Genomic DNA, 25,580 nt, shown 5'->3' with positions numbered 1-25,580 from the left:
GCCTACGGCTGTCTTCCAACCCACTAACAGCTAGCCAGTTCATCATACATGCTTGCATCCTCCTGGCTAATCTAAGGCTCAACCCTAACCAGTTTTCCAGGCACTCCTTCTGGATCGGAGCAGCCTCGACTGCCTCTGGCCACGGGGTGCGGGGTCATGTCATGAGAAGATTAGGCAGATGGAAATCCACCTGCTTAACCCGGTACATTCCGAATCCCCAGGTTGAGATGTCGCAAGCCTTCACCAATCTTGCCCAATAAATGTCATGTATACCAATAAAACAGCTTTCCCTATCCTGGTATTTTTGCCCCCTTTTTGGTGTACCCACCAGGGCACACCTCTGGTCTATGTTATGTTGTGAGTCTTGTGGCGTTTCATGTCTATCTTTGTTGGAGGGCTCTGACCAAAAATTAGAAGGCCGGTATGGTGGCCTGAATTTATGGGAGGAGCCTGGGAGGAGGGTATGTAAGCAGCCCACTCACCTGTAAACCTTGACGGTTCCAGTGCGCGATACCCTCCCTCCCATCCCCTTTACAGGGCACTTCTTTCACATCCCTCTTCTACAACCAACCATTACTTATCTTGGGTATGCCCCCTTTTTGGTGTACCGAGCAGCTGACCAGGACACACCTCAGGTCTATGTTATGTTGTGAGTCTTGTGGCATCTTTATGTGGTTTCACGTCTATCTCGGTGGGAGGGCTCTGACCATAAGTATTAATCCCTGTACTGGAAATTATTCAAAATGAACTCTATTAGGCTATTATCTGTCCATGGAGCAGGCCCATGTCTTTTCAAGGTAATGGAAGAAGGTTTCAGATACAAGTGAGCTTCAATTTGCTGGCAGGGACAGTAAACACTTCACCTCAATGGAAGCGGAACTCACCTTTAGTCAATCAGTACTTGGGACAGGCCGAAGGGTAGGCAGAAAAGAAGGGGGTACAGAAGGGCAGGGCTATCTATGCTGATGTTCACTATTTTTGGGGGTGCACACTTTCGACTTTCTTGTCTGGGGTGCTAAAGGACCTTGTCCTGCTACTGTTTGGGACCTTAGGTTACATTCAGATAGCTTGATTTTAGTGCAGTGCATTAAAAATACTGTCTGCTGCATCTTTAGTCTAGTTTGCAGCAAAGCACATATTTCATGGGGTTGAAAGGTAGAACATGGAACATGTGTGAAAACTCGCCGCACTGGGCCTTAGTCTTACCATAGCTACATAAATCCTACAGTTCCTGGTGACTATCTCCCAAGTCCTCAGCCTGGTTTCTCCTGCACAAGGAATTATGGAAAGTTATTCTAAAGCCCCTTTTATGCTAACTATACTAGCAGTATAAATACTTGTATTTTTAATAAATAAATTACTTAGTTATATTTGCCTGCAGTTGTTTTAATTTCTTGATGTTAGCTTATTTCCTGGCTGTGCACTAAGGCCATTTAAAATGTATCTCACACAGTATATATGCTCAATAATATTTGTGTGAAAAAAACTATTTCTCCAGACTAGCAGTAATTGGTCATCTGGTTGTAGCACCTTCTGCCTCCAGAACAGCTTTGACATCTATACAGCAGTTTGTAGGGAATAGCACTGTAGTTGATGTACAGTAGCTGCCTTTAGGCTGGATTCAGTTGTAGGAGATCTATTCTTCCCTGAGTGTATCATTGTTTATCTGACACACTGTGCAAGAATGCCACAGAGACAGCCCATAGGTATGAAGTCATCTGAAAAATACATCTAACAAGCTCTGTCAGGTGATACTGGTGGAAGACTGACACTATGCCTATATCAAAAGTCTAGAACAAAATAGTCCAGAAAATAAATAAACAATAATTAAAAAAAAAAAAAAAAAAAAAAAAAAAAAATATATATATATATTTTTTTTTTTTTTTTTTTAATTATTGTTTATTTATTTTCTGGACTATTTTGTTCTAGACTTTTGATATATATATATATATATGTAGATAGATAAATTGATGGGTATGTTAGGCTGGCCATACATTATACAATTTTCTTGTACAGCTTTCCTTTAGATTTACCAAAACCATATAATAGGAGGTGCAATCAGGAAGGCCCTTGCACTACACTAGTTGAAGGTAAATCTAAAGAAAATTGAATAAGAAAATTGTATGGTGTTCTCTGTGAATGGATAGATAGATAGATAGATAGATAGATAGATAGATAGATAGATAGATAGATAGATAGATAGATAGATAGATAGATAGATAGACAGTTGATAGACATGAAAATTGCAGATATAATTGTCTGTCTTCATTTCAAATGCTTCTTAGTGAAAGGGTACTTGATGAATTGACGGGTATGTAAATGGATAGATAGAATTCTCTAATTGTCTACATTTTAATGTGATATGTTCTCTTTGAATAGATAGATAGATAGAATTATCTAATTGTCTTACTTTCAAATGTTTGTTATCTTAGCGAAATGTTACCCTTTAGACAATTGTTCCCTCTTAGATATACTTTTCTAATAGATGTCATCTATAGTGCGTATTTTTGCTCTCTGCTGTGTAATAGCTCATCGGAAACAATAAACCTATCCCAAGTGTCATCCAATGAATAAATATTATTCCCGGTGGCCCGAGAGCCCTGTGTTTGGAGCTAACCCTCTCCATTGTCTATACAGCTATTAAAGACGATGCAGATATATTTGGTTTTAGGGAAGAACGCAGTGCTGCAGTTGTTTTGCGGAGATGCTCCTGTGACTTTTCCAGGAATATCAAGTGGCTTGTCCTTCTTTTGTCACCGGTGCCCCCTGTGCCTTGATAAATGGTCCCTAGACTGACTCCTCCCGGTCCTCCACCTGCAGAGCTGACCTCTCCGGCAGCAGCAGCGCTCTTTAACCCTCTCCTCGCCGCCTCATTTCCAGCCAGTGTCTTTTATCACAGTACACCACGTTCCTTGATCATCTGAGTTCACCTGCTGCGCCTGCAAGGAGGGGAGGGACTGTCCCTTGAAGTGGCCACACATATACTTAGGATCAATTAAGGATTGTTTTTTGATACATTTTAAATTTGTAATAGCACAATGAAGGGGAGGGGGGAAGGAAAGCTTTATTTAAAAGGGTAAGTATCGTAGTGAATGGTTCCTTCATTGTTTAAGGATCCCAACATAATAAAAAAGCTCCTAGCTAGAGGTAAATTTATTTTTTATTTATCACAGGTACTTATACTGTATACTGCTGGCAATTTACGCAGCACTTTACATACATACAGTATTGTACATTTACATCAGGCCCTGCCCTCAAAGAGCTTACAATCTAAAGTCCCTAATTCATACCTACACATACTAGGGCCAATTTAGATAGGAGCCAATTAACCTACCAGCATGTCTTTGTGGTGTGGGAGGAAACCGGAGAACCCGGAGGAAACCCACGCAGGCACAGGGAGAACATGCAAACTCCAGGCAGGTAGTGCCGTGGTTGGGATTCAGACCAATGACCCTGGTGCTGCTAAGCAGAATTGCCAACCACTTAGCCACTGTGCTGCCCCACTGCTCTATTGTTTTACTTTTGGCACTTTATATTCAGACTGACGCTAAACTGACAACACTGCAGTAGAGCTGTGCTACTTCTCAAGTCATGTGAGACATGTGATAAATGAGATGTCTGACTGATTTACCAATCAGAGAAGGAAGAGGTTAAGGATCTTGTCTATTAGAGAATACACAGAGCAATGCACTGCTGTTACCCTTGGCAACCAATTAATTGCATTGCCCATGTTCTACCATTAGTCCCAATGGAAGGCAGCTATATGATACCTATACATATGGGGGCTGGCATTGCTGTCCTGCTTTCAAAAATGCTAGTTGCCTAACTTTCTCTAGATTAAAGTATTTATGAATGAAACTACAGGGACGAGCATGCATGTAATTCTTGTTGCACAGGGCAATACATGTAACCCTTGTAGCAACTGATTAGATATATTATATATGATCTAACATCTAAGGCACAATTGTGGCTAATGTGGTATTAAACCCAAAAGCCAAATGTATTATATTGAAGTTTAACCACTATTAGCTGGTGGTGGCATTCATTTTCTTTTTTTAGCCTTTTTTCCTCTCTGTTTCTACTTGATGATCCAGCCAGTAACACACCTTCTGTATTAGAGTGCCTACGCTCTGGATGAAGGAGCAACAGAGACATATTTAGACATCAGCATTGTTAATCTGGAGGGAGGGTAGGGTTAGATGCACTAGGATATTTAGATACACTAACAAACTGAAGTCAAACTCCAGCTAACACTTTATAAGCACTTACAGCAACAGTTTTTTTCTTTTGGAATAAAGTTTTTACATAATTAAGAAGCTCATCATTGTTAGCACCACTGCTAGTATTAAATGGTTTGTCTCAACCCCCAAACTGCTACATCTGCAGTACAGCTTGTTCTGTTGAAAAACAACAGGCTTACTGGCTAGAGCAAAAGGTAAGGATTAAAGAAAGAAAGCCTAACAAAAGTAAACTAATGTAGCCAATACATGGTAAGCTGCAGCATAATAAATGTTTGCTTTTTGGGTTTAATACAGCTTTAAAGTATAAGTAAACTCTAACAATACATTTTTGTCTGTTAAATATACCTTAGAAATTGTTTTATTATATCTGTTGGTCAAGTGCAAAAAACAGCGGTTCATCCAGCCAGAAATCTTTCTGTACTTTCTGTCCCAGGACAGTTATCAATTAGCATTCTTCCTGCTAAATGCTGTATGTGGGCTAAATAGCATCTCCCCTGGTTATGGAGAACAGAGGGAGTTGTTATGTAGCCTTAACACACTCCCTGTCCTAGGGTGACAACAACACTGATCAGTAACATTGACACCCTAAGACAGTAAGTGTGTTATTGGCAGGCTAACTATAATAAAAATAAAAGGAAAAAAGTGTGAAAAAGAAAAGGAATGCAGCCACCACGTCTGAGGACAGGAAACCTGCAATCCCATTCATTTATATTATTGGGTTTAGATACACTGTAAAGAATAACTCCACTTTTGTTGAGAAAAAAACATTCCCCCTCTGGGTGATCTATGTACATTGCAAGGATTTTAACAAACTTTGTTGCAGATTCCTACTTTTGTTTTTCTGAAGAAATCCCTGTGTGTTTGTCTGTGCCCAAGTGTCTGTGTCAGTGCAGAAGTGAATCTAATGATAATGATAATTATCAACCAGCTGCTGCACCTGGAAAGCTCTAATGAGGAAAATTGCAGGGTCTGCACCCCTTTAGATGTGATTTCCTATTGAGAGTATCTTATCAAAAATGAAATTTTTGCTGCAGGGGATGCCTGAAATCTGACTTATATCTTTAGGACAGACTTCTGGGAAAATCAGTGAGCCAATCACACAAGCAGGAAATGACATATCTGGGGGGTGTTCTGAACACATTCTGTATACAGAGCACCATATGTAGCCATATTGTATTGCATTTACAGAAAATTACAGAGCTGCAGATAGAAAAAGAACTTGTGTCACAATTGTATATGCTATATATTTTTTTATTTGCTTTTTTTATTTACCACGAAAGTGGAGTTATCCTTTAAAGAAAACCTGTCAAAATAGTGCATGGCGGATGCCATTGTGAATCACTCCTTCATAACATGCTAATGATCTGGCTGTCATGTTGACCTTATCGCTGACCTGGAACATTTCTACCAGTCAAGAATTTTCTCCCACTTTTTTTGGTTTTGGATATTTTTCTAAGTCTATTAAGTCTAGTATTAAATGCAGAGGATTAGCACAATAGCATTTTCAAGTAGCATTTTCAGAATGAGTTAAACAGTGGCAGATTTCATATTTATAGTGTGACAAGTTTGTTTTAGGTTGCCTTAAGCTTTTAAAATGAATGTAGACATTAAAACATTTATGGGAATGATTTACAAGAAAAAAAATAGCAAAAGAAAAGTAATGCTGTTGCCCATAGCAACCTACCAGCTTACATTTTTCCTTGTGCATTTTGAAAAATGAAGCAAGCACTGGCGTTGCCATTGGTAACAACTTCTCCTTTTTGTTCCATTTTTATTTTTTTTAAATTACAGATCAAATCAGTTACACCTCTGACGTCAGGCATAGGACACACACCTTCTAAGCACTGTTGATATTAGCTTAGTACTGCAGACATAAAGAAAAAAAAAAAAAACTACTTTGTTATCCTAGAGAATGGAGGATGAGTGAGGAGGATATAGATCACTGCCTCCGCTCCCTATAAAATATTCACCAGCTCAAACTGCACGACAAACATCTCTCTTTAATCTGTGTTGATGCTCCTGTGCTCCACAACATGTCATTCATTTTACACACACTGCGCAGCCCTGTCACTTAAATAAAAGGCTCCTCTCCTGTCCCTGCCACTATGGGGACAGCAATAGTAAAAGGTGAGGCTTTCACAAAAGAAAAAACACTGCAGGGACACTTTTTCCTGGCAGCCAGCACCAAATCAGCTCATTGTTCACGAGACACCAACCAAATTCTGGACAGGAACCTTGAACAAATAACCAAAACCAAAATATTCCACTTAATGAGCATCAAGGGACAGGCAGCAGCTGTTCCACCCTCCCTAATGTCATACATCTAATTCCAGCCATCAAATGAGCTACACATAGTGACACGGTACCCCTCCACCCTGGGGATGTCATCCCATAATTTGGCCGGGATCTGTCATGCACAGGAGTCTAATAAGGTGCAAAATACACCATTCATATTATCTGCATGTATGGGTTATATTACTATATGCAAACACACATTAGATATGGACAGTGTACCCCAGGGATCAACTGTTAGATAAAAGAGCTCAGGTAATTGAACTTTTCTGTGTGCTGCAATTTAATACTACTACTACTAATAATTATTATTAATAATGATAATAATGAGAAGACTAAGAATAATGCCTAAGGCACTGATGATTTATAAAAACAGCAGAGAAAGTAAAAATGTAAATGGCCATTTACTAAAGGAATTGAGAATGTTCACAAACTGGAGAGTAAGAAAAATGTAAATGGCCATTTACTAAAGGAATTGAGAATGTTCACAAACTGGACAGAAAGTAAAAAATGTAAATAACCATTTACTAAAGGAATTGAAAATGTTCACAAACTGGAGAGAAAGTAAAAAAAAAATGAAAATAGCCATTTACGAAAGGAATTAAGAATTGAGAATGTACACTCAAATAAAAAAGAACGAAGATCTACTTTAATTATCAGCCATGTGAATGAAATAAAGAAACAGGGATTTGCTTTTCATATAACTTGATCATTGGAGTGAATGTTCATTTTTTTTTAATGCTGTTCTGGCACACAGGATGTACTGTATATTAGTTGTACAACTAGGATGATTTCTAGATATCGGAACAAATATATTGGAACGCAGGCTAATTTACTAAAGTAGTTAAGAATGTTCATGTACAACCTAGGATGATTTATTCTATTTACACTTTTGTTCCAATGCATTTGTTCCGATATCTAGAAATCATAGGTTGTACATAAACTATTATACAGTATATCCTGTGTACCAGGACAGAGTATGTCCCAGTAGTAAGGACAGGGCGTGGGACTGGGACCTGTGGGTGGTGACAGGTCCAGCACTGAGCAACCCATTAAGTCGCTGTCCATGGTACTTGTGGATGAGGCTCTATTCACCTGCACTCGCTGTCCATCACATTTATTAGTACATTCTACTTCTTTATTCGTTTGTTCTGATACACATGGACTCATTAAAGGTGTCTCTAACCTGTTGTACCCTCTCTGCTGCCTTTAAATTGGCATAGTGCAGACGAGTAGGTTTTGTCTTCTACAGTTGCTAATATTTTTTATACACAGCGCTGTCAGTTGTATTTGTTAATTGTATCAGAGAGCAGTAAATCATATTTTTATTGAACGAATATAAACGACTGGGAGTTCCAGCATGGTGTCTATAAGACCTTCACACCCCAAATATACATTTGTCATTACCTGGCTCGTGGTATTTGAAGGAGACTTTAAGCAATGTAAATAGACATTTGCTAGCTCTCCCGCTGTGATATAATTGGAGGTGGACAATTTCCAGGGAACTCTCCGCTAGACATAAATACATAAATTACTGCAAAACAGTTTAATCTTTTGTTGTGACCTTTACAGCTCAGAGGAAGACCACAAAGCCGAAACGAATCATCACAATACCGACAATAATACTGCAAACATACAATACAGAACTAATGCAATTCATATATATATATATATATCTATATATATATATATATATATATATATATAGATATATATAGATATATATAGATATATATAGATCTATATCTATCTATCTCTATATATAGAGATAGATAGATAGATAGATAGATAGATAGATAGATAGATAGATAGATAGATAGATAGATAGATAGATACATAGATAGATAGATAGATACATAGATACATAGATACATAGATAGATACATAGATAGATTTCCATTTACTGTCAGTAAACTGCTATGTCCTCTCATTTCCCATCATCAGCCTTGAAAGTGAGCAGTACCTGCTGAAATGTTTCATTCCGTATATATAAGTAACAAATCAGTTTAATTGACCGAACTTAACCTGGCAAAGTCCCTTTTGCTGGAAGTGAATGCCGGTATAGGGCACCCGCACCTGCTGTAAAGCAGATGGAATTTATCTATACTTTAACTTGGACCCATTCATCTTTTATGTGTGCACTGACTTGGCTGGGCTATTACTGCATCCCGGGAGAAAGAAGAAGACCTGGGGTGACCCTGCCTGCCAAACTAGTTCTGTACCTGCTGCATTCATCAGACTGGCACTGTGTAGCCCCGGTACCTGTAGCGCTGTCTGAATATATAATAGTTACAGGCAGGGAAAGGAGAGCTGATGCCATGGTCATGATAATAATACAAGGTGAGAAAGTCACACTTTATATTCGTTATAAGAAGGAGGATGGCAGATGGCACAGGGTGCCACAGGTATATGAGGGAGAAAGAGGGATGGTATGGAGAAGGAGACAAGGCATGAAGAAGTAGGCATGGCATGAAGAAGGAAAAAAGGCTTGAAGAAGGAGGCATAGAATGAATAAAGAGGCATGGCATGAAGAAGGAGGACTGGCTTAAGAATGAGACAAGGCATGAAGAAGGAGGCATGGCGCGAACAGGAGGTGGCTTGGCAACCTAGATAGAGATGCTGAAGGGGTTAACCAAAATAAAGTGACCCATCTTAGGTTACCTGTGTGTTCTTCATCAGGTCTGCCCACATGCTGGTCCCATCCCCACCTCTCATCAGCACGTGGTAAGCGAAGAAGTAGATGCCAGGTAGGGGACAGGTGAACTTGCCGGTGGAGGGCTCATAGTAGTTACCAACATTAGTCACCACATCATCAAAGCGCAGAACTTCGTAGCCCTCGTGTGGTTTCCTCAGCCCAGCATAGAAGGCGATCTTAGGGCTGTAGTAGGACGAGACATAACCCCCAGGACCAGGACCTGGTGGTCCAGGAGGTCCAGGTCGGCCTGGTTCCCCTGGAGGACCTTTTGGACCCGGTGGCCCTGAAGGTCCTGGTAATCCTCTAAGTCCCGATTTTCCCTTTCTGCCCTGGTCAGCCTTGGCCCCCTGCAGATGGGGTGGGGGTGAGATGAGGGCATACTCTTGGCTGGACTCTGCAGAAGAAGCTCCAGTCTGGGGGGTGTAGGGGTCACACACCATTCTGCAACTGCCCAGCATCTCATAGTGGGTACTTGTTTTGGAGCTGCTGACCAGTAAAGGAATGGCTATTAGCAAGATGAGGACCATGGCCACCCCTATTGCCGCTCCAATCACCCTCTTACGTCGGCTCAGCCTGGACGCTGCCAGGGCTAGGAAATCTTCTTCACTTTTGGAAGTAATGGTGGAAACTTGTTATAGGCAATCCCAGAAGAGAAAGGTCAGCCAAAGGCAAGCGCAGATTCCTGTAGACTTGTTGTCCGACTCTAATAGGTAGTCCTTGGTCGGATCCGTCCCCTCTGATCCAGGAGTTCTGTAAACTTGCTGCTGCCTAATAGAGTCTTTACCTTGCCCAGTTTAGATTGCAGATGTAATGTCCCCAGGGCGTCTTTTTTCATGCCAGTTCATATGGGCATGATGTGTGCATCACCTCCTAGCATCTGTGAAACTCTGCTCAGATGCAAGCGATAAGGGAGGTCTGGGGAGGTAAAGATGTGTGAACTGTCTTTAAGAAAATCAGAGCGACCTCTGGTGCCATGAGGAGGAGGAGAAGCTGAAAGCTGAGCTGCCTGCAGGCACAGTGTCTGATCCCATCCCATCCTCTGCAAACCATCTCTCTCCTCATTTACATGAGGAAAAAGCAGATTGGCATAGACAGGGTACCTTTCAGGGCAAGAAAGAGGAGGGACCATTTCATCTAATGCCATATTACAAGCAAAGCCACTGTGTGTTAACTTCTAGCATTTATCTCCACTTGTTTCCCACAGCCTGAATTTCATCTTATGGCTAGTACTCTCACATCCACCCCTTGCAGGTAGCAGCCTGCACAGTGTTTAAGATTGTGTTTTCATTTGCTGGGCTGGTATCATTCCACTGCAATTAAGTACTTTCCCTGTTTCTCCCTGTCTTCTTCTTACAATGTAGAGATTGATTAAGCACTGACAAATCCAGCAAGAATCACCTAGGGGTGCAGCAAAAGATCATAAACCCCATCTCATTCCAGCCCAATCTGCAATTAATCAATTAAAAAGCCTGATCAGGACAGATGTGTCTTCCAGGGCTGCATACAGGTCACAGGGTTTTTTTTTTATTCCCCATGGGAACAGTTATCTACTGTATGTTTGCATATGTGCATATTTTATTACTGTCTGCTTTAAAAATATAATGGGCACTGTTGTAAAATAGAACTCAACAATATGTCTATATTAATGATATATATGCCATCACATTCACTCTCATCCACACTAAATATCACACTTGTATCTTTGGTCTTCTGTCTGCTTTGTTTGCACCTTCTGAGACTTGCTATTCACATGCCTTCTGTACAAAAGACAGAGCCAGTTAATTTAGCCAGCTCTTGAGCCATGACTGAACTTCCTACACATACCATATTCCACAAATCATACACATGTACTCGCTGGTGTGTAGCATATTCAGATGTAGGGATTTGCAGAATTAAATAAATTCAATGTGTGCTGGGTCTGCCTTTTATTAGATAACACTTGACCAAGAAAGGATGCTGTTAAAAGTGTACTGTATATACTGTACACACACACATATATATATATATGTGTGTGTGTACAGTATATACAGTATTTCACAAAAGTGAGTACAACCCTCACATTTTTGTAAATATTTTACCATATCTTTTCATGTGACAACACTGAAGAAATGACACTTTGCTGCAATGTAAAGTACTGAGTGTAAGGCTTGTATAACAGTGTAAATTAGCTGTCCCCTAAAAATAACTCATCACACAGCCATTAATGTCTAAACTGGCAACAAAAGTGAGTACACCCCTAAGTGAAAATGTCCAAATTGGGCCCAGTTAGCCATTTTCACTCCCTGGTGTCATGGGACTCATTCGTGTTACAAGTAGGGATGAGCCGAACACCCCCCTGTTCAGTTCGCACCAGAACTTGCGAACAGGCAAAAAATTTGTTCGAACACGCGAACACCATTAAAGTCTATGGGACACAAACATGAATAATCAAAAGTGCTAATTTTAAAGGCTTATATGCATGGTATTGTCATAAAAAGTGTTTGGGGACCTGGGTCCTGCCCCAGGGGACATGGATCAATGCAAAAAAAAGTTTTAAAAACGGCTGTTTTTTCGGGAGCGGTGATTTTAATAATGCTTAAAGGGTAACAATAAAAGTGTAATATCCCTTTAAATGTCGTACCTGGGGGGGTGTCTATAGTATGCCTGTAAAGGGGCACATGTTTCCCGTTTTTAGAACAGTCTGACAGCAAAATGACATTTCAAAGGAAAAAAAGTCATTTAAAACTACTCGCGACTATTAATGAATTGCCGGGCCGACAATACACATAAAAGTTAATTGATAAAAACGGCATGGGAATTCTCCACAGGGGAACCCCGAACCAAAATTAAAAAAAAAAATGACGTGGGGGTCCCCCTAAATTCCATACCAGGCCCTTCAGGTCTGGTATGGATTTTAAGGGGAACCCCGCGCCAAAATTAAAAAAAAAATGGTGTGGGGTCCCCCTAAAAATCCATACCAGACCCTTATACGAGCACGCAACCTGGCAGGCCGCAGGAAAAGAGGGAGGAACGAGAGAACGCCCCCCCCCTGAACCGTACCATGCCACATGCCCTCAACATTGGGAGGGTGCTTTGGGGTAGCCCCCCAAAACACCTTGTCCCCATGTTGATGAGGACAAGGGCCTCATCCCCACAACCCTTGGCCAGTGGTTGTGGGGGTCTGCGGGCGGGGGGCTTATCGGAATCTGGAAGCCCCCTTTAACAAGGGAACCCCCAGATCCCGGCCCTCCCCCCTGTGTGAAATGGTACCTACCATTTCACAAAAAAACTGTCAAAAAAGTTAAAAATGACAAGAGACAGTTTTTGACAATTCCTTTATTTAAATGCTTCTTCTTTCTTCTATCTTTTTTCTTCTTTCTTCTATCTTCCATCTTCCTTTGGTTTCTTCCTCCATCTTCTTCTTCTTCTGGTTCTCCTGGTTCTTCCTCCAGTGTTCTCGTCCGGCATCTTCCTCTGCGGCGTCGGCATCTTCTTATCTTCTTCTCCTCGGGCCGCTCTGCATCCATGATGGCATGGAGGGAGGCTCCCGCTGTGTGACGCTTCTTCTTCTGGTTCTTCCTCCGGTGTTCTCGTCCGGCATCTTCCTCCGCGGCATCGGCGTCTTATCTTCTTCTCCTCGGGCCGCTCTGCATCCATGATGGCATGGAGGGAGGCTCCCGCTGTGTGACGCTTCTTCTTCTGGTTCTTCCTCCGGTGTTCTTGTCCGGCATCTTCCTCTGCGGCGTCGGCGTCTTCTTCCCTTCTTCTCCTCATGGATGCGGAGCGGCCCGAAAAGAAGATGAAGACAAGAAGATGACGAGAAGAAGATGAAGAGAGAAGCATCACACAGCGGGAGCCTCCCTCCATGCCATCATGGATGCAGAGCGGCCCGAGGAGAAGAAGATAAGAACATGGGGACAAGGTGTTTTGGGGGGCTACCCCAAAGCACCCTCCCAATGTTGAGGGCATGTGGCCTGGTACGGTTCAGGAGGGGGAGGGTGCTCTCTCGTCCCCCCCTCTTTTCCTGTGGCCTGCCAGGTTGCGTGCTCGGATAAGGGTCTGGTATAGATTTTTGGGGGGACCCCACGCCTTTTTTTTTAAATTTTGGCGTGGGGTTCCCCTTAAAATCCATATATAGATTTTGTATGTATTTTTTCTGTATAGATTTTGAGGGGGACCCCACGCAATTTTTTTTTTTTTATTTTGGCCGGGGTTCCCCTTAATATCCATACCAGACCTGAAGGGCCTGGTATGGAATTTAGGGGGACCCCCCACGTAATTTTTTTTTAAAATTTTGGTTCGGGGTTCCCCTGTGGGGAATTCCCATGCTGTTTTTATCAATTAACTTTTATGTGTATTGTCGGACCGGCAATTCATTAATAGCCGTGAGTAGTTTAAATGACCTTTTTTCCTTTGAAATGTCATTTTGCTATCAGACTGTTCTAAACACGGGAAACATGCGCCCCTTTACAGGCATACTATAGACACCCCCCAGGTATGAAATTTAAAGGGATATTACACGTTTATCGTTTCACTTTAAGCATTATTAAAATCACTGCTCCCGAAAAAACGTCCATTTTTAAAACTTTTTTTTCATTGATCCATGTCCCCTGGGGCAGGACCCAGGTCCCCAAACACTTTTTATGACAATACCATGAATATAAGCCTTTAAAATTAGCACTTTTGATTTCTCCCATAGACTTTTAAAGGGTGTTCCGCGGCATTCCAATTTGCCGTGAACACCCCAAATTGTTCGCTGTTCGGCGAACTGGCGAACAGCCAATGTTCAAGTCGAACATGAGTTCGACTCGAACTTGAAAGCTCATCCCATGTTACAAGGTCTCAGGTGTGAATGGGGAGCAGGTGTGTTAAATTTGGTGTTATCGCTCTCACTCTCTCACACTGGTCACTGGCAGTTCAACATGGCACCTCATGGCAAAGAACTCTCTGAGGATCTGAAAAAAAAATTGTTGCTCTACATAAAGATGGCCTAGGCTATAAGAAGATTGCCAAGACCCTGAAACTGAGCTGCAGCATGGTGGCCAAGACCATACAGTGGTTTAACATGACAGGTTCCACTCAGAACAGGCCTCACCATGGTCCACCAAAGAAGTTGAGTGCATGTTCTTGTGCTCAGCATCATATCCAGAGGATGTCTTTGGGAAATAGACGTAAAAAGTGCTGCCAGCATTGCTGCAGATGTTGAAGGTGTGGGGGGTCAGCCTGTCAGTGCTCAGACCATACACCGCACACTGGATAAAATTGGTCTTCATGGCTGTTGTCCCAGAAGGAAGCCTCTTCTAAAGATGATGCACAAGAAAGCCCGCAGTTTGCTAAAGACAAGTAGACTAAGGACATGGATTACTGGAACCATGTCCTGTGGTCTCATGAGACCAAGATAAACTTATTTGGTTCAGATGGTGTCAAGCGTGTGTGGCAAACAGGTGAGGAGTACAAAGACAAGTGTGTCTTGCCTACAATCAAATATGGTGGTGGGATGCATGAGTGCTGCCAGCACTGGGGAGCTACAGTTTATTGAGGGAACCATGAATGCCAACATGTACTGTGACATACTGAAGCAGAACATGATCCCCTCCCTTCAGGGACTGGGCCGCAGGGCAGTATTCCAACATGATAACGACCCCAAACACACCTCCAAGACAAACACTGCCTTGCTAAAGAAACTGAGGGTAAAGGTGATGGACTGGCCAGGCATGTCTCCAGACCTAAACCCTAGTGAGCATCTGTGGGGAATCTTCAAGTGGAAGGTGGAGGAGCGCAAGGTCTCTAACATCCACCAGCTCTGTGATGTCGCCTAAGAGTAGTGGAAGAGGACTCCAGTGGCAACCTGTGAAGCTCTGGTGAACTCCATGCCCAAGAGGGTTAAGGCAGTGCTGTAAAATAATGGTTGCCACACAAAATATTGACACTTTGGGCCCAATTTGGATATTTTCCCTTAGGGGTGTACTCACTTTTGTTGCCAGCGGTTTAGACATTAATGGCTGTGTGTTGAGTTATTGAGGACAGCAAATTTACACTGTTATATAAGCTGTACTTTCACTACTTTACATTGTAGCAAAGTGTCATTTCTCCAGTGTTGTCACATGAAAAGGTATAATAAAATATTTACAAAAAAGTGGGGGGTGTACTCACTTTTGTGAGATACTATATGCAGTGGGCCAGAGTGAAGGGTCCCATAGGGTTGACAAAATGTCCTATCCTATAGAGCCCCCTGTCTCACCACCAATGGAAGGCCTTGATGTTCATACCAGGGGGGAACAGAGGATTTAAAAAAATATGAGAGAGTGGGCGCCAGTAGGAGATCAAGTGTGAGTTACTTTTGAGAGAGTCCCATAGGACTAAGGAATGGGATAGTGTAGGAGCCATGATAGCAGGTCTAGATTTGGCAGGGCACCAGAGAAGATAGTCCAATGTGTAGTGGGGTATTGCTTGCCTTTCCATGTGTACCCAGTCAGGGTGTGCTATTTTGGAAAAAATAGTGGAGAGTTGGAATAACTGGGCTGCTTGATGATACCAGATAAGTTTTGGTAGGCTCACTCCTCTTTGATCTCTAGTTCGAAAAAAGTTCCCCTCTGCAACTCTATGCCCCTTTGCTCCCCATATAAAGTTGATCATTTTGGATTGGAACTTCCTAAGTTGATCCCTAGGAATCGGGATAGGTAGTGACCTAAATAGATAGAGGATGCGCGGTAATAGGGTCATCTTCACGGAATTGATCCTGCCTAGCCAAGAAAGTCCCAGTTTATCCCAATGTGAGAGATCATCTTCCAATTTGCGATAGATTAGGGGGAAATTGGCGACATATAGGTTGTCTATCGAGGGTGTCAGATTAATACCCAGATAGGGAATCGCTGTCTCATTTCATTCAAACTGGAAGTTGTCTTTAAGCTGTGTGACCAGATGGGCCTGTAAGTTGACATTTAGTGCCAGGGATTTCGAATAGTTAACCTTGAGTCCAGAGACTTTGCCAAAGTCATCAAGCACCCTGCAGATATTTGGTAATCAAGTTAGTGGCAAAGTGATAAAGAGTAAGATATCATCTGCGAAAAGAGCGCATTTGTGGGTTTGTGGCCCACATCTCACCCCATGTATATCAGAGTTGTCTCTAATGGCAATGGCTAAGGTCTCGATGCCAATGGCAAAAATCAGTGGGGACAAGGGACAACCCTGCCTTGTACCGTTGAGAATTGGGAAGGGTTCCGAGTAATATCCCTGCAGTTTAATTTTCACTTCTGGGTTGGAGTAGGGGGTCCCCTATTACGTTCATAAAGGATTGACCAAATCCCCATCTTTGCAAAATTGGTACCAAATAAGACCAGGATACGCCTTCATGAGGTCTAGCAAGAGCAAGAACCCCTTTTGAGGTGGCCCCTTATCCCATCCAGACCTCAGGACAGATACTATGTCAATTGCTCTCCTGATCTGATCTGGGCCCTGTCTCCCAGGTATAAAGCTGACCTGGTCCTTGTGGATATAAAGACTAATAAAATTGGATATTCTGTCTGCCATAAGTTTTGTCCAAATTTGTAGGTCATTATTTAATCATGAGGTAGGGTGATAATTAGTAGTACAATTAGGGTCCTTGCCTGGTTTAGGGATCACTGTGATAAAAGCCGAGTTCAATGCCTTATCAAGTTGTGCTCTTGCGCAAAGTTAGTTGAAAAATCAAGCCAAATAGGGGGACAGTGAGGAGGAGAAGTGTTATAATACGGGACTGAGAAGCCATCAGGGCCGGGTGCTGAGTTATTTTTAAGATGTTTAATGACTTGTGAAACTTCTTCTGCTGAGATTGGTGACTCTAAGCTATCCCTGTGGTGGTCCCTGATCTTGGGGGGATATTCAGTGAACCAAGAAAGGAGTCTGAGCTGGGTGAGCATTCTTTCTCTTCCCCACTGGGCAGGGTTCGGTAGAAGTCATGAAAAGTTTCCATGATTTTCTGGGGGTTTTGTGAGAGGGAGCCATTGCATAATTGTATTTTAGGTAAGGTATGAGACCTTATTTTAGGGGTTAGCCTATTCACTAGCAGAGAGCCCATCTTATCTTTTTGGTGGTAAAACCGACCCCCCTCCAAACGCAAACTTTTTTTGGCTATGGCAGTGAGAGCCACTTCTAGTCTTTCTGCAGAGCAGAAGAAGGGTTACCTTTGTTTTGTTTGCTTAAAAAGGAGAATTCCTTCTCCAACCTGTCAATGTCTACTTTGCAAGCTTTACATAGTCTTGAGGTCAATTGGATCAATTTTCCCCTAATAGAGGCTTTGTGTGCTGCCCATAGAGTGATTGGGGAAATGTTATTGACATCATTCAATAGAAAATATTCCTGGATGTTTTTTTCGATTTCACAGACATGGGTAGGGTTGCTAAGGATTGAGGCGTTTAGTCTCCAGTTGTACCCCTGCCGTTGTGCTGTTGGTCTGTTTATTATTAGGAGGAGGAAGGAGTGGTCCGACCAGGCAGAGTCTTTTATGATGGATTTAGTCACCAGCAGGATATGATTTGACAGTATATAGAAGTGATCCATTCTAGCAAAGGTATTGTGAGGGCTAAAATAGTGCGTATAGTCCCGTGCCTTTGAATTAACTTTTCTCCAGATATCAACCAACCCCTGATGGTAAATTTGTCTAGCCACATTAAGGCTCTGCCTGGTGGGACGGATACGGTCCTTGCCCAGAGGGCAGGTTTTATCTGTCCCTGCGTCAAAAGCAATATTAGAGTCTCCTCCGTAGATGACCAGGCCTTCAATAAGTGGGTCTAGAGTATGAAAGAGTGTCCTAAAGAATTTAGATTGACCCCTATTTGGTGCGTAGTACAAGACAAGGGAGTAGAGCTGGTTGTCAATATGACCTTTCACGAGTAGGAATCTACCTTCTGGGTCTTTAAATTCGGAAACAAACAAGAACTGAGATTTGCGGGAGAAAAACAAGCCTGCTCCTTTAGTTTTATTGTCAGGATTTGCTAGGTAGAACCTGGGAAATTTAGAGTGAATGAAGGAGGGGGTATAAGATTTTGGGAAGTGTGTTTCTTGAAGAAACAATATGTCTATTTTTTGTTCATGGTAATACTGGAAGATTTTCTGGCATTTAATGGGAGAGTTAATCCCCTGCACATTGTGTGAAGCAATACGTAGGGCAGATCTAGGAGTGGTAAGGTCAGCCATGGAGCAGCCTAGGAGGTAATGCCAATGAACCCCCAATCACCTACCTTCCGACCTGGTGGATGGCCCAGAGTCCAGGAGTGCAAATAAGTCCATCGTAATGCCTTCCAGGATCCTGCAGAGGTGCGAGATCACACGCGTTACTGAAACAAAAGTAGAATTAGTAAAGGGCAGAAAAAACAGAAAGAAGACAAGAGAGATAAAGGGGTAAGAGAAGGCTTCAAGGGTAGGGGAGGAGTATATCCACCATACCCTGAGAGACAAACATGGTACCCCCCAACCAGTGGGAGAGATCCTGACTAGGAGTGAGAAAATTCTGCATCTCTGAGTACAGGAGGAGGTGCATTAGTACCGCTCCGTCAACAGCACTCCCTGATATTTGGCTAAAATACAAACGTGAACAAACTCGAGTGCACCACCCTCAATAACTGTAACATGGTAACATTCAATGAAGGGTAAACTAGGGTAGGAAGGAAAACTGCTGGGGATTCAGGAAGAGAGGGATAAGATGTTATGGGGATGGGGATGATCCCTCCGAAGGCGGATGTGGGGAGCAGACTTCCAGGGAAGGAAGCAGGGTGAAAATTGAGGGAGCTCCAGGGTATAATGGTTATGGGACCTAAAAACCAATCTACTGCCTGGTGACTAGTGAGGACAGCCAAACAAGACTAGGAGAAAACCGGATCTAAGAGAGTTAAATAGTCCACCAATTCCTTGAGATCCAGAACTATATAAAGGATTTGTTGCGCTATGGTGATTGGTCCAAGGCTCGGTGCAGTAGATCCAGGTGGGTCTTGAAAAAGTCCATGTCCGGGGTAGAAGAAAGCCAGTAGAGGGGCTAGTTATAACCAGACAGTATATTAGCAGTGCGATGAGTTATAAGAGACAGACCTGAACAGAAGGGGAAACAGGAGCTCCTTGAGGTCAATTGGTTTGTGAATCCAGATGGGCATTAATGCCGAGGGGGCCTATTGGGCCCAGTCCCCAAAAAAGGGGGATGTTAGGAGGTAAATGAAGATGATCTCCAGATCAGGGGGGTATTCCTTCTTTGGGTTTTTTATTTTTAGGTTTCTGCCACAGAGAGGTGAGTGGGCTAGATAGAGGAGGTCGTTTGGTCAGGCTAGAGGTGGAGGACTGCATTGGAGAAGGTGGGTCTTTGGGAATTATACCCAGTTTCTGCAGTAGGTGCTCTCCTTCCGGAAATGTAGAGAATCTGAAGGGCTTGCTATTAAACTTGAACTTCAGGCTAAAGGGGAAAAGCCACCAATATTTCATGATCTTCTGCGTCAGTACCGTCAGAAGGGGCTTGAGTGCTCGCCTTCTCTGAATGGTGAAAGGAGAAATATCAGCAAAGATTTGGATTGGAAGTCCCATAAACTGGATTTGTGGAGTGGCACGAGTCCTCCTCATAACTTCCTCTTTAACATTATAGTAGTGTGGCTTGACCACAATGTCACAAGGCAGTCCATCAGGTCGGGGGGGGGGGGCGGGGTTCCAGGGCACTGTGAGCCTGATCAAGCTCCAGTTTGTGGACTCAGATGTCTGGAATGAGGCATTTAATGAGGGAGTGTACTGCTTCTGGTATATCCGTGACGGTCTCAGGCAGTCCTCTGATTCTAAAGTTAAGCCTTCTTGATATATTTTCAAGGTCATCAATTTTGGCCATGGTCCCCTCTAACTGGTTATGCAAGTCTTGGAACCAATCAGTGTTCTGGTTAACCTGATCTATCATGGTGTCCTGGAAGTGCTGCAAATTGAGTCAGCAAGCCTCGTTTAGCCGACCCCCCAGCTTAAAACGATACCCGCTGGCTTCCTGGGTGTTCTGGTCCCGAGCTGGCTTCATTGGGGTGATGTCACTCTGGTGCTGGAAGTGCCGGACAAATGGAGCGGGACGGAGCTCTATGATCAGGCGTCCATTTCACAGAGCGCCGCGCATGTTCCCTGAGTGGTAAGCTTAAATACCCTCCGGGCTCCCCCCATAAATTCAGGTCACCATATTGGCCTTCTAATTTGTGGTCATGGCCCTAAGACTGAGACAGATGTGGATCACATAAACACGCGACAAGACTTACAACATAAATAGACCTGAGGTGTGGCTTTTGATCGTCTGGTAGGTAAGACAAGAAAAGGGGCCAAAAATAAGCAGGTAGGGAGGTATATCTTATTGGCCCTAATCTCATTTTGCAAGCTTGGAGAAGGCTAGGGCCATCTCCACTTGAGGGTTTGGAATATATCTGGCGAAGCAGAAGGACTTCCATCTGCCTAGTTTCTTGATCACATGGTCTGGTACTCCATGCTGGGAGTCTGTGTCAATTTGGAAAGGAACATCCAGAGTACCGCCCGGGGTCTAGGCCTAAGTTGAGCAGAAGGACCCTAACATTTTTCATAAACTGACTGCCACTCAGGGGGTTGACCGGAAAAGGTAGTAAGGGGCTGGAGGATGACTGGCTGGGTAGGTGAGAGAGCAGACGGTCAAGGATCGTTACTGGGCACCAGGCATTGCTGATCTGAAAGAGGTTGATATCCACTGCAGGTCCAGTTTGTTGAGTTTTGGAGACCGTAAGATGAAGAACATAATGGTTTGGGAAGCGAGTCAGGAGGTGTCTGTACAGTATCTGACTACTGGTAGTGCCAGAGGTGAACTCGCTAGGCTGTAGGAAGCTGTAGAAAGCCAGGTAGATGGCGGCTTGGATGACTAGGCTGGGCAAGAGCCCAAAAGGGGAATATGAGAGGATTTCGAACATGTCCCTAAAGAAAGGGCTCGTGATGGGTAAGCATTTGCCGTTGGTTGCGGGTTGCTGCTACTGAACACTGCGCAGGAGAGATTTCACTGTATGGACCGTGAACACAGATGGGATCCTGTAAGGACAGGAAATGCTGAATACCAGCTAGGAACAGCCTGATAGTCTGATAAACAAGAGCCAGCTGTGTGTGTGGCTAAACGATATGAAGGCTAGGACAAGAGTGACGTCGTCTGCTGTGGTTCCGGGACTAGCGGCTAGGAACCTACGATAGGTGATCCAGGCCGTGCGACAAGCCTTTAGAATGTTGCTAGACAGCGAGTGGTTGACAAGCCGGGTTGCCCTGGTTGGGTGTGGCTACAATCCATTTTTTGTTGAGATCAAGGTGGGATAGGAGTGGATGATGCGTCGGCTCCAGGTTCCTGCTGGGAGAGTGAGCCAAAATTGAAGCAAGACGGTGCATCTTCTGCAGCATTAGCCTTGCCAGGCATATGCTCACCATAAATGTTCAATTGGTGATGTAGCGATAATTGCACCAGCCTGCGCAGGAAGCACATGATGGGGAGTGACTTGGATCTACCCTTATTAATGATGTCGGCTGTAGCCTGGTCATCTGTGGTGAAGAGCACTGTGTGACCTGTCCACATGTGGCCCCAGACTTGGGCCGCTGCCACAATGGGCTATACCTCAAACAATGAAGAAGACTGAGCGAAACTAGAAATCGGGCAGATTTCTGGGGGCCAGGGTCTGGCAAACCAGCGATGGCCAAAAATTGCAGGAAAGCCTGTGGAGGCTGCAGCATCTGTGACTACTTGTGGCAAGTGAGCTGATACTGAGGGAGTAAAAAAAACAATATGCTGTTCTGGTTGGTGAGGAACTCGTCCCACATAGCTAAGTCCGCTATTGCTGCTGGGTGTAGTCTGAGGACTTGGTCAGGGTCCTGCACTCGGGCTAGAAAGACCAAGAGCCATGAGATGAACAAGCACCCCTGAGGAATAATCCCTATAGCGATATTGAGCATCCCTATCAAGGACCGCAGCTGTCTTTTAGTACACTCCTACAACCGGGTAAAATCATGAATGACCGACCTAACACGGGATAATTTGTCAGAAGGCAGGCTAGCCTGTATAGCATGCGTATCCAGGACGATGCCTAAGACGGTGATTGAATGTGCAGGGCCTTCCACTTTATGTTTGGCTATAGGCACACTGAGATTGATGAAGACCACTGTTAGCTTGTCTAGATCTACTGGGGGTATGTCTGGCTGTTCAATGAACAGAGAATCGTTGAGATAATGGATAACCCTGTGACATTGGGCCTGATGTGACAGAAACCAGGTGAGGGACTGGGTGAAAACATCAAATAGCTGCGGGCTTTCTTTAGACCCAAAGGTCAGCTTTGTGGCAAAATAGTAGGAATCCCTGCACTTCACCAGAGGGATGGCTCAATAAGCAGGAGCTTGAATGTGTCTGTGACATCCGATTTGGATAGCACCAGTGCCTATCTTAATGATGGCCTGGGTGGCCAGGTTGACTGATGCGTATTTGAGAGAAAATTTCCCAGAAGGGATAAGGGAATTCAGACTAGACATATGTGTGGAATGAGGCGCAGACAAGCCGTAGACTATTAAGGGGCGACTTGTGGCTGCCTCAGAGCACCAATATGCTGTGTGGGCGGAAGATTGGCAAATCGCACAGAGTAGGGAATGAAGACTAGCAAGGTGGCGACAAAACAGTAGCGTGTCGCTGCAGTCAGTGCTGATTTGGAACTAGGCGAGTCTTGCCGCTGCTTTGACTGAAAGCCGATGGTTGTCGTAGAAGGCAAGAAAAAAAGGAAGAAAAGTGTGACTCTGGTCTGGACGTCCGAAACTGTTGCAGTTAAGGAGGAGACCAAAAAATGGAGCTGGGAAATGGCCCCGGAGATGTATTGCAGGGATGCCTGCTGGGTGCTGGGCCCAGCTGCAATTGAAGGCGGGAAGAGGAGCCAGAACAGCTCTGCCTTCCTGGCCGTAGTGGAAAACGGAATATCCCTGCTTCTCAGCTCAGAAATTAGTTTGGGGATGGTCCATCCTCTGAGGGACTGTACACTGCCGCGCTCTGAGCCCGCGGAGGGTGACAGAGGGGCAGGTGTGAAGTCCTTGCTGCCGGTCTGCGACATGGCTCCGGCTAGGCGGGGGTGCCCATGTTAAGAGGAGTCATAGCCATAGGATAAAGAGCGGAGTGGTAAAAAGAAACCGCAGAGAGGGGGAAAAAGGGGAGAAGAACAGGAAAAGGAATGATAGGCGTAGACAGGAACTGACAGTGTTCTGTTGCGGCAGAACTATGTAGAGTGAAAATTTAGAAAACTCAGAAGAGTGTGAGGTGACCGAGGTGGGCCAGGAGGTGACTGGCTAGATAACCGATAGCTCGGGTGCCTGTTTGTGGCGATCACAAACCTGAAGACCAGAACCCCAGGGTGTACTGGAGCGAGAAATTAAAGTCTGGTTCGGCCTACGTAGGAATGTTGCGGTCTGTAGTGGGTGATGTATGCCTACAAACACTTGCACTGCCAGCAAGCCTACTGTTAAGCGACATTGTCTGCCAGGTGAAGGGTCGCCCTTCGAAAACAGTGTCATGTATAGACATATGTTACAGAAACTAATTCCTGGAGAGCAAGTCCAATGATGTATGTGAAATAATGGTCTAGTGAAAAGGTGCTGCAGAATGATGTAATAGAGAAACCCATGAACTATGCACCTGACGCTCTAGAAGTGAGGTCCTGGTTAGGATCGAACTTGGTCGACCGGGAACACCTGCAGTAGAGGTGACATAAGTGCAAAAAGATTCCATAGTTACATAGATACATAGTAGGTGAGGTTGAAAAAAGACACAAGTCCATCAAGTCCAACCTATGTGTGTGATTATGTGTCAGTATTACATTGTATATCCCTGTATGTTGCGGTCATATTATCTAATAGTTTCTTGAAGCTATCAATGCTCCCCACTGAGACCACCGCCTGTGGAAGGGAATTCCACATCCTTGCCGCTCTTACAGTAAAGAACCCTCTACGTAGTTTAAGATTAAACCTCTTTTCTTCTAATTGTAATGAGTGGCCATGAGTCCTATTAAACTCTCTTCTGCGAAAAAGTTTTATCCCTATTGTGGGGTCACCAGTACAGTATTTGTAAATTGAAATCATATCCCCTCTCAAGCGTCTCTTCTCCAGAGAGAATAAGTTCAGTGCTCGCAACATTTCCTCATAACTAATATCCTCCAGACCCTTTATTAGCTTTGTTGCCCTTCTTTGTACTCGCTCCATTTCCAGTACATCCTTCCTGAGGACTGGTGCCCAGAATTGGACAGCATACTCCAGGTGCGGCCGGACCAGAGCCTTGTAGAGTGGGAGAATTGTCGTTTTATCTCTGGCGTTGATCCCCCTTTTAATGCATGCCAATATTCTGTTTGCTTTGTTAGCAGCAGCTTGGCATTGCATACCATTGCTGAGCCTATCATCTACTAGGACCCCCCAGGTCCTTTTCCATCCTAGATTCCCCCAGAGATTCTCCCCCCAGTGTATAGATTGCATTCACATTTTTGCCACACAAATGCATTATTTTACATTTTTCTATATTGAACCTCATTTGCCATGTAGTCGCCCACCCCATTAATTTGTTCAGGTCTTTTTGCAAGGTTTCCATATCCTGCGGAGAAGTTATTGCGCTGCTTAGCTTAGTATCGTCTGCAAATACAGAGATTGAACTGTTTATCCCATCCTCCAGGTCGTTTATGAACAAATTAAATAGGATTGGTCCCAGCACAGAACCCTGGGGAACCCCACTACCCACCCCTGACCATTCTGAGTACTCCCCATTTATCACCACCCTCTGAACACGCCCTTGTAGCCAGTTTTCAATCCATGTACTCACCCTATGGTCCATGCCAACGGACCTTATTTTGTACAGTAAATGTTTATGGGGAACTGTGTCAAATGCTTTTGCAAAATCCAGATACACCACGTCTACGGGCCTTCCTTTATCTAGATGGGAACTCACCTCCTCATAGAAGGTTAATAGATTGGTTTGGCAAGAACGATTCTTCATGAATCCATGCTGATTACTGCTAATGATACCGTTCTTATTACTAAAATCTTGTATATAGTCCCTTATCATCCCCTCCAAGAGTTTACATACTATTGATGTTAGGCTAACTGGTCTGTAATTCCCAGGGATGTATTTTGGGCCCTTTTTAAATATTGGTACTACATTGGCTTTTCTCCAATCAGCTGGTACCATTCCTTTTTTTTTTTTTATTAGTTTGTTCCCCTTGTATGTGACTGGCCCTGGTGCAGATGCAATCGTTGCTTTTTTTTTTTTTCTGGGAAATACATCCAACCTGGTACAGGACAGAACCTGAACTCGACTGACCTGAGGGAGAAGGACAGATGGAAAAATAATGAGTGGCTCGTATGAATGCCACTGGAGA

The 25,580-nt window shown here is 43.7% G+C and overlaps 1 protein-coding gene across 1 annotated transcript in view; it reads right to left on the bottom strand.

Moving 5' to 3' along the window:
- Positions 1–10,309, bottom strand: part of C1QL4 (complement C1q like 4) — a 91,088-nt gene extending 80,779 nt beyond the window's left edge. Inside the window, exon 1 of the mRNA XM_073614029.1 lies at positions 9,195–10,309. Coding sequence (XP_073470130.1) covers positions 9,195–9,755 — 561 coding nt within the window. The 5' untranslated portion in view covers positions 9,756–10,309. The remainder of the gene's footprint in view (positions 1–9,194) is intronic.
- Positions 10,310–25,580: the final 15,271 nt, after the last annotated feature.

Source organism: Aquarana catesbeiana, linkage group LG02, assembly GCF_042186555.1.
Source record: "Aquarana catesbeiana isolate 2022-GZ linkage group LG02, ASM4218655v1, whole genome shotgun sequence".
NCBI classification, from domain to species: Eukaryota; Metazoa; Chordata; class Amphibia; order Anura; family Ranidae; genus Aquarana; species Aquarana catesbeiana.
This window is presented reverse-complemented; position numbering and strand designations above follow the sequence as displayed.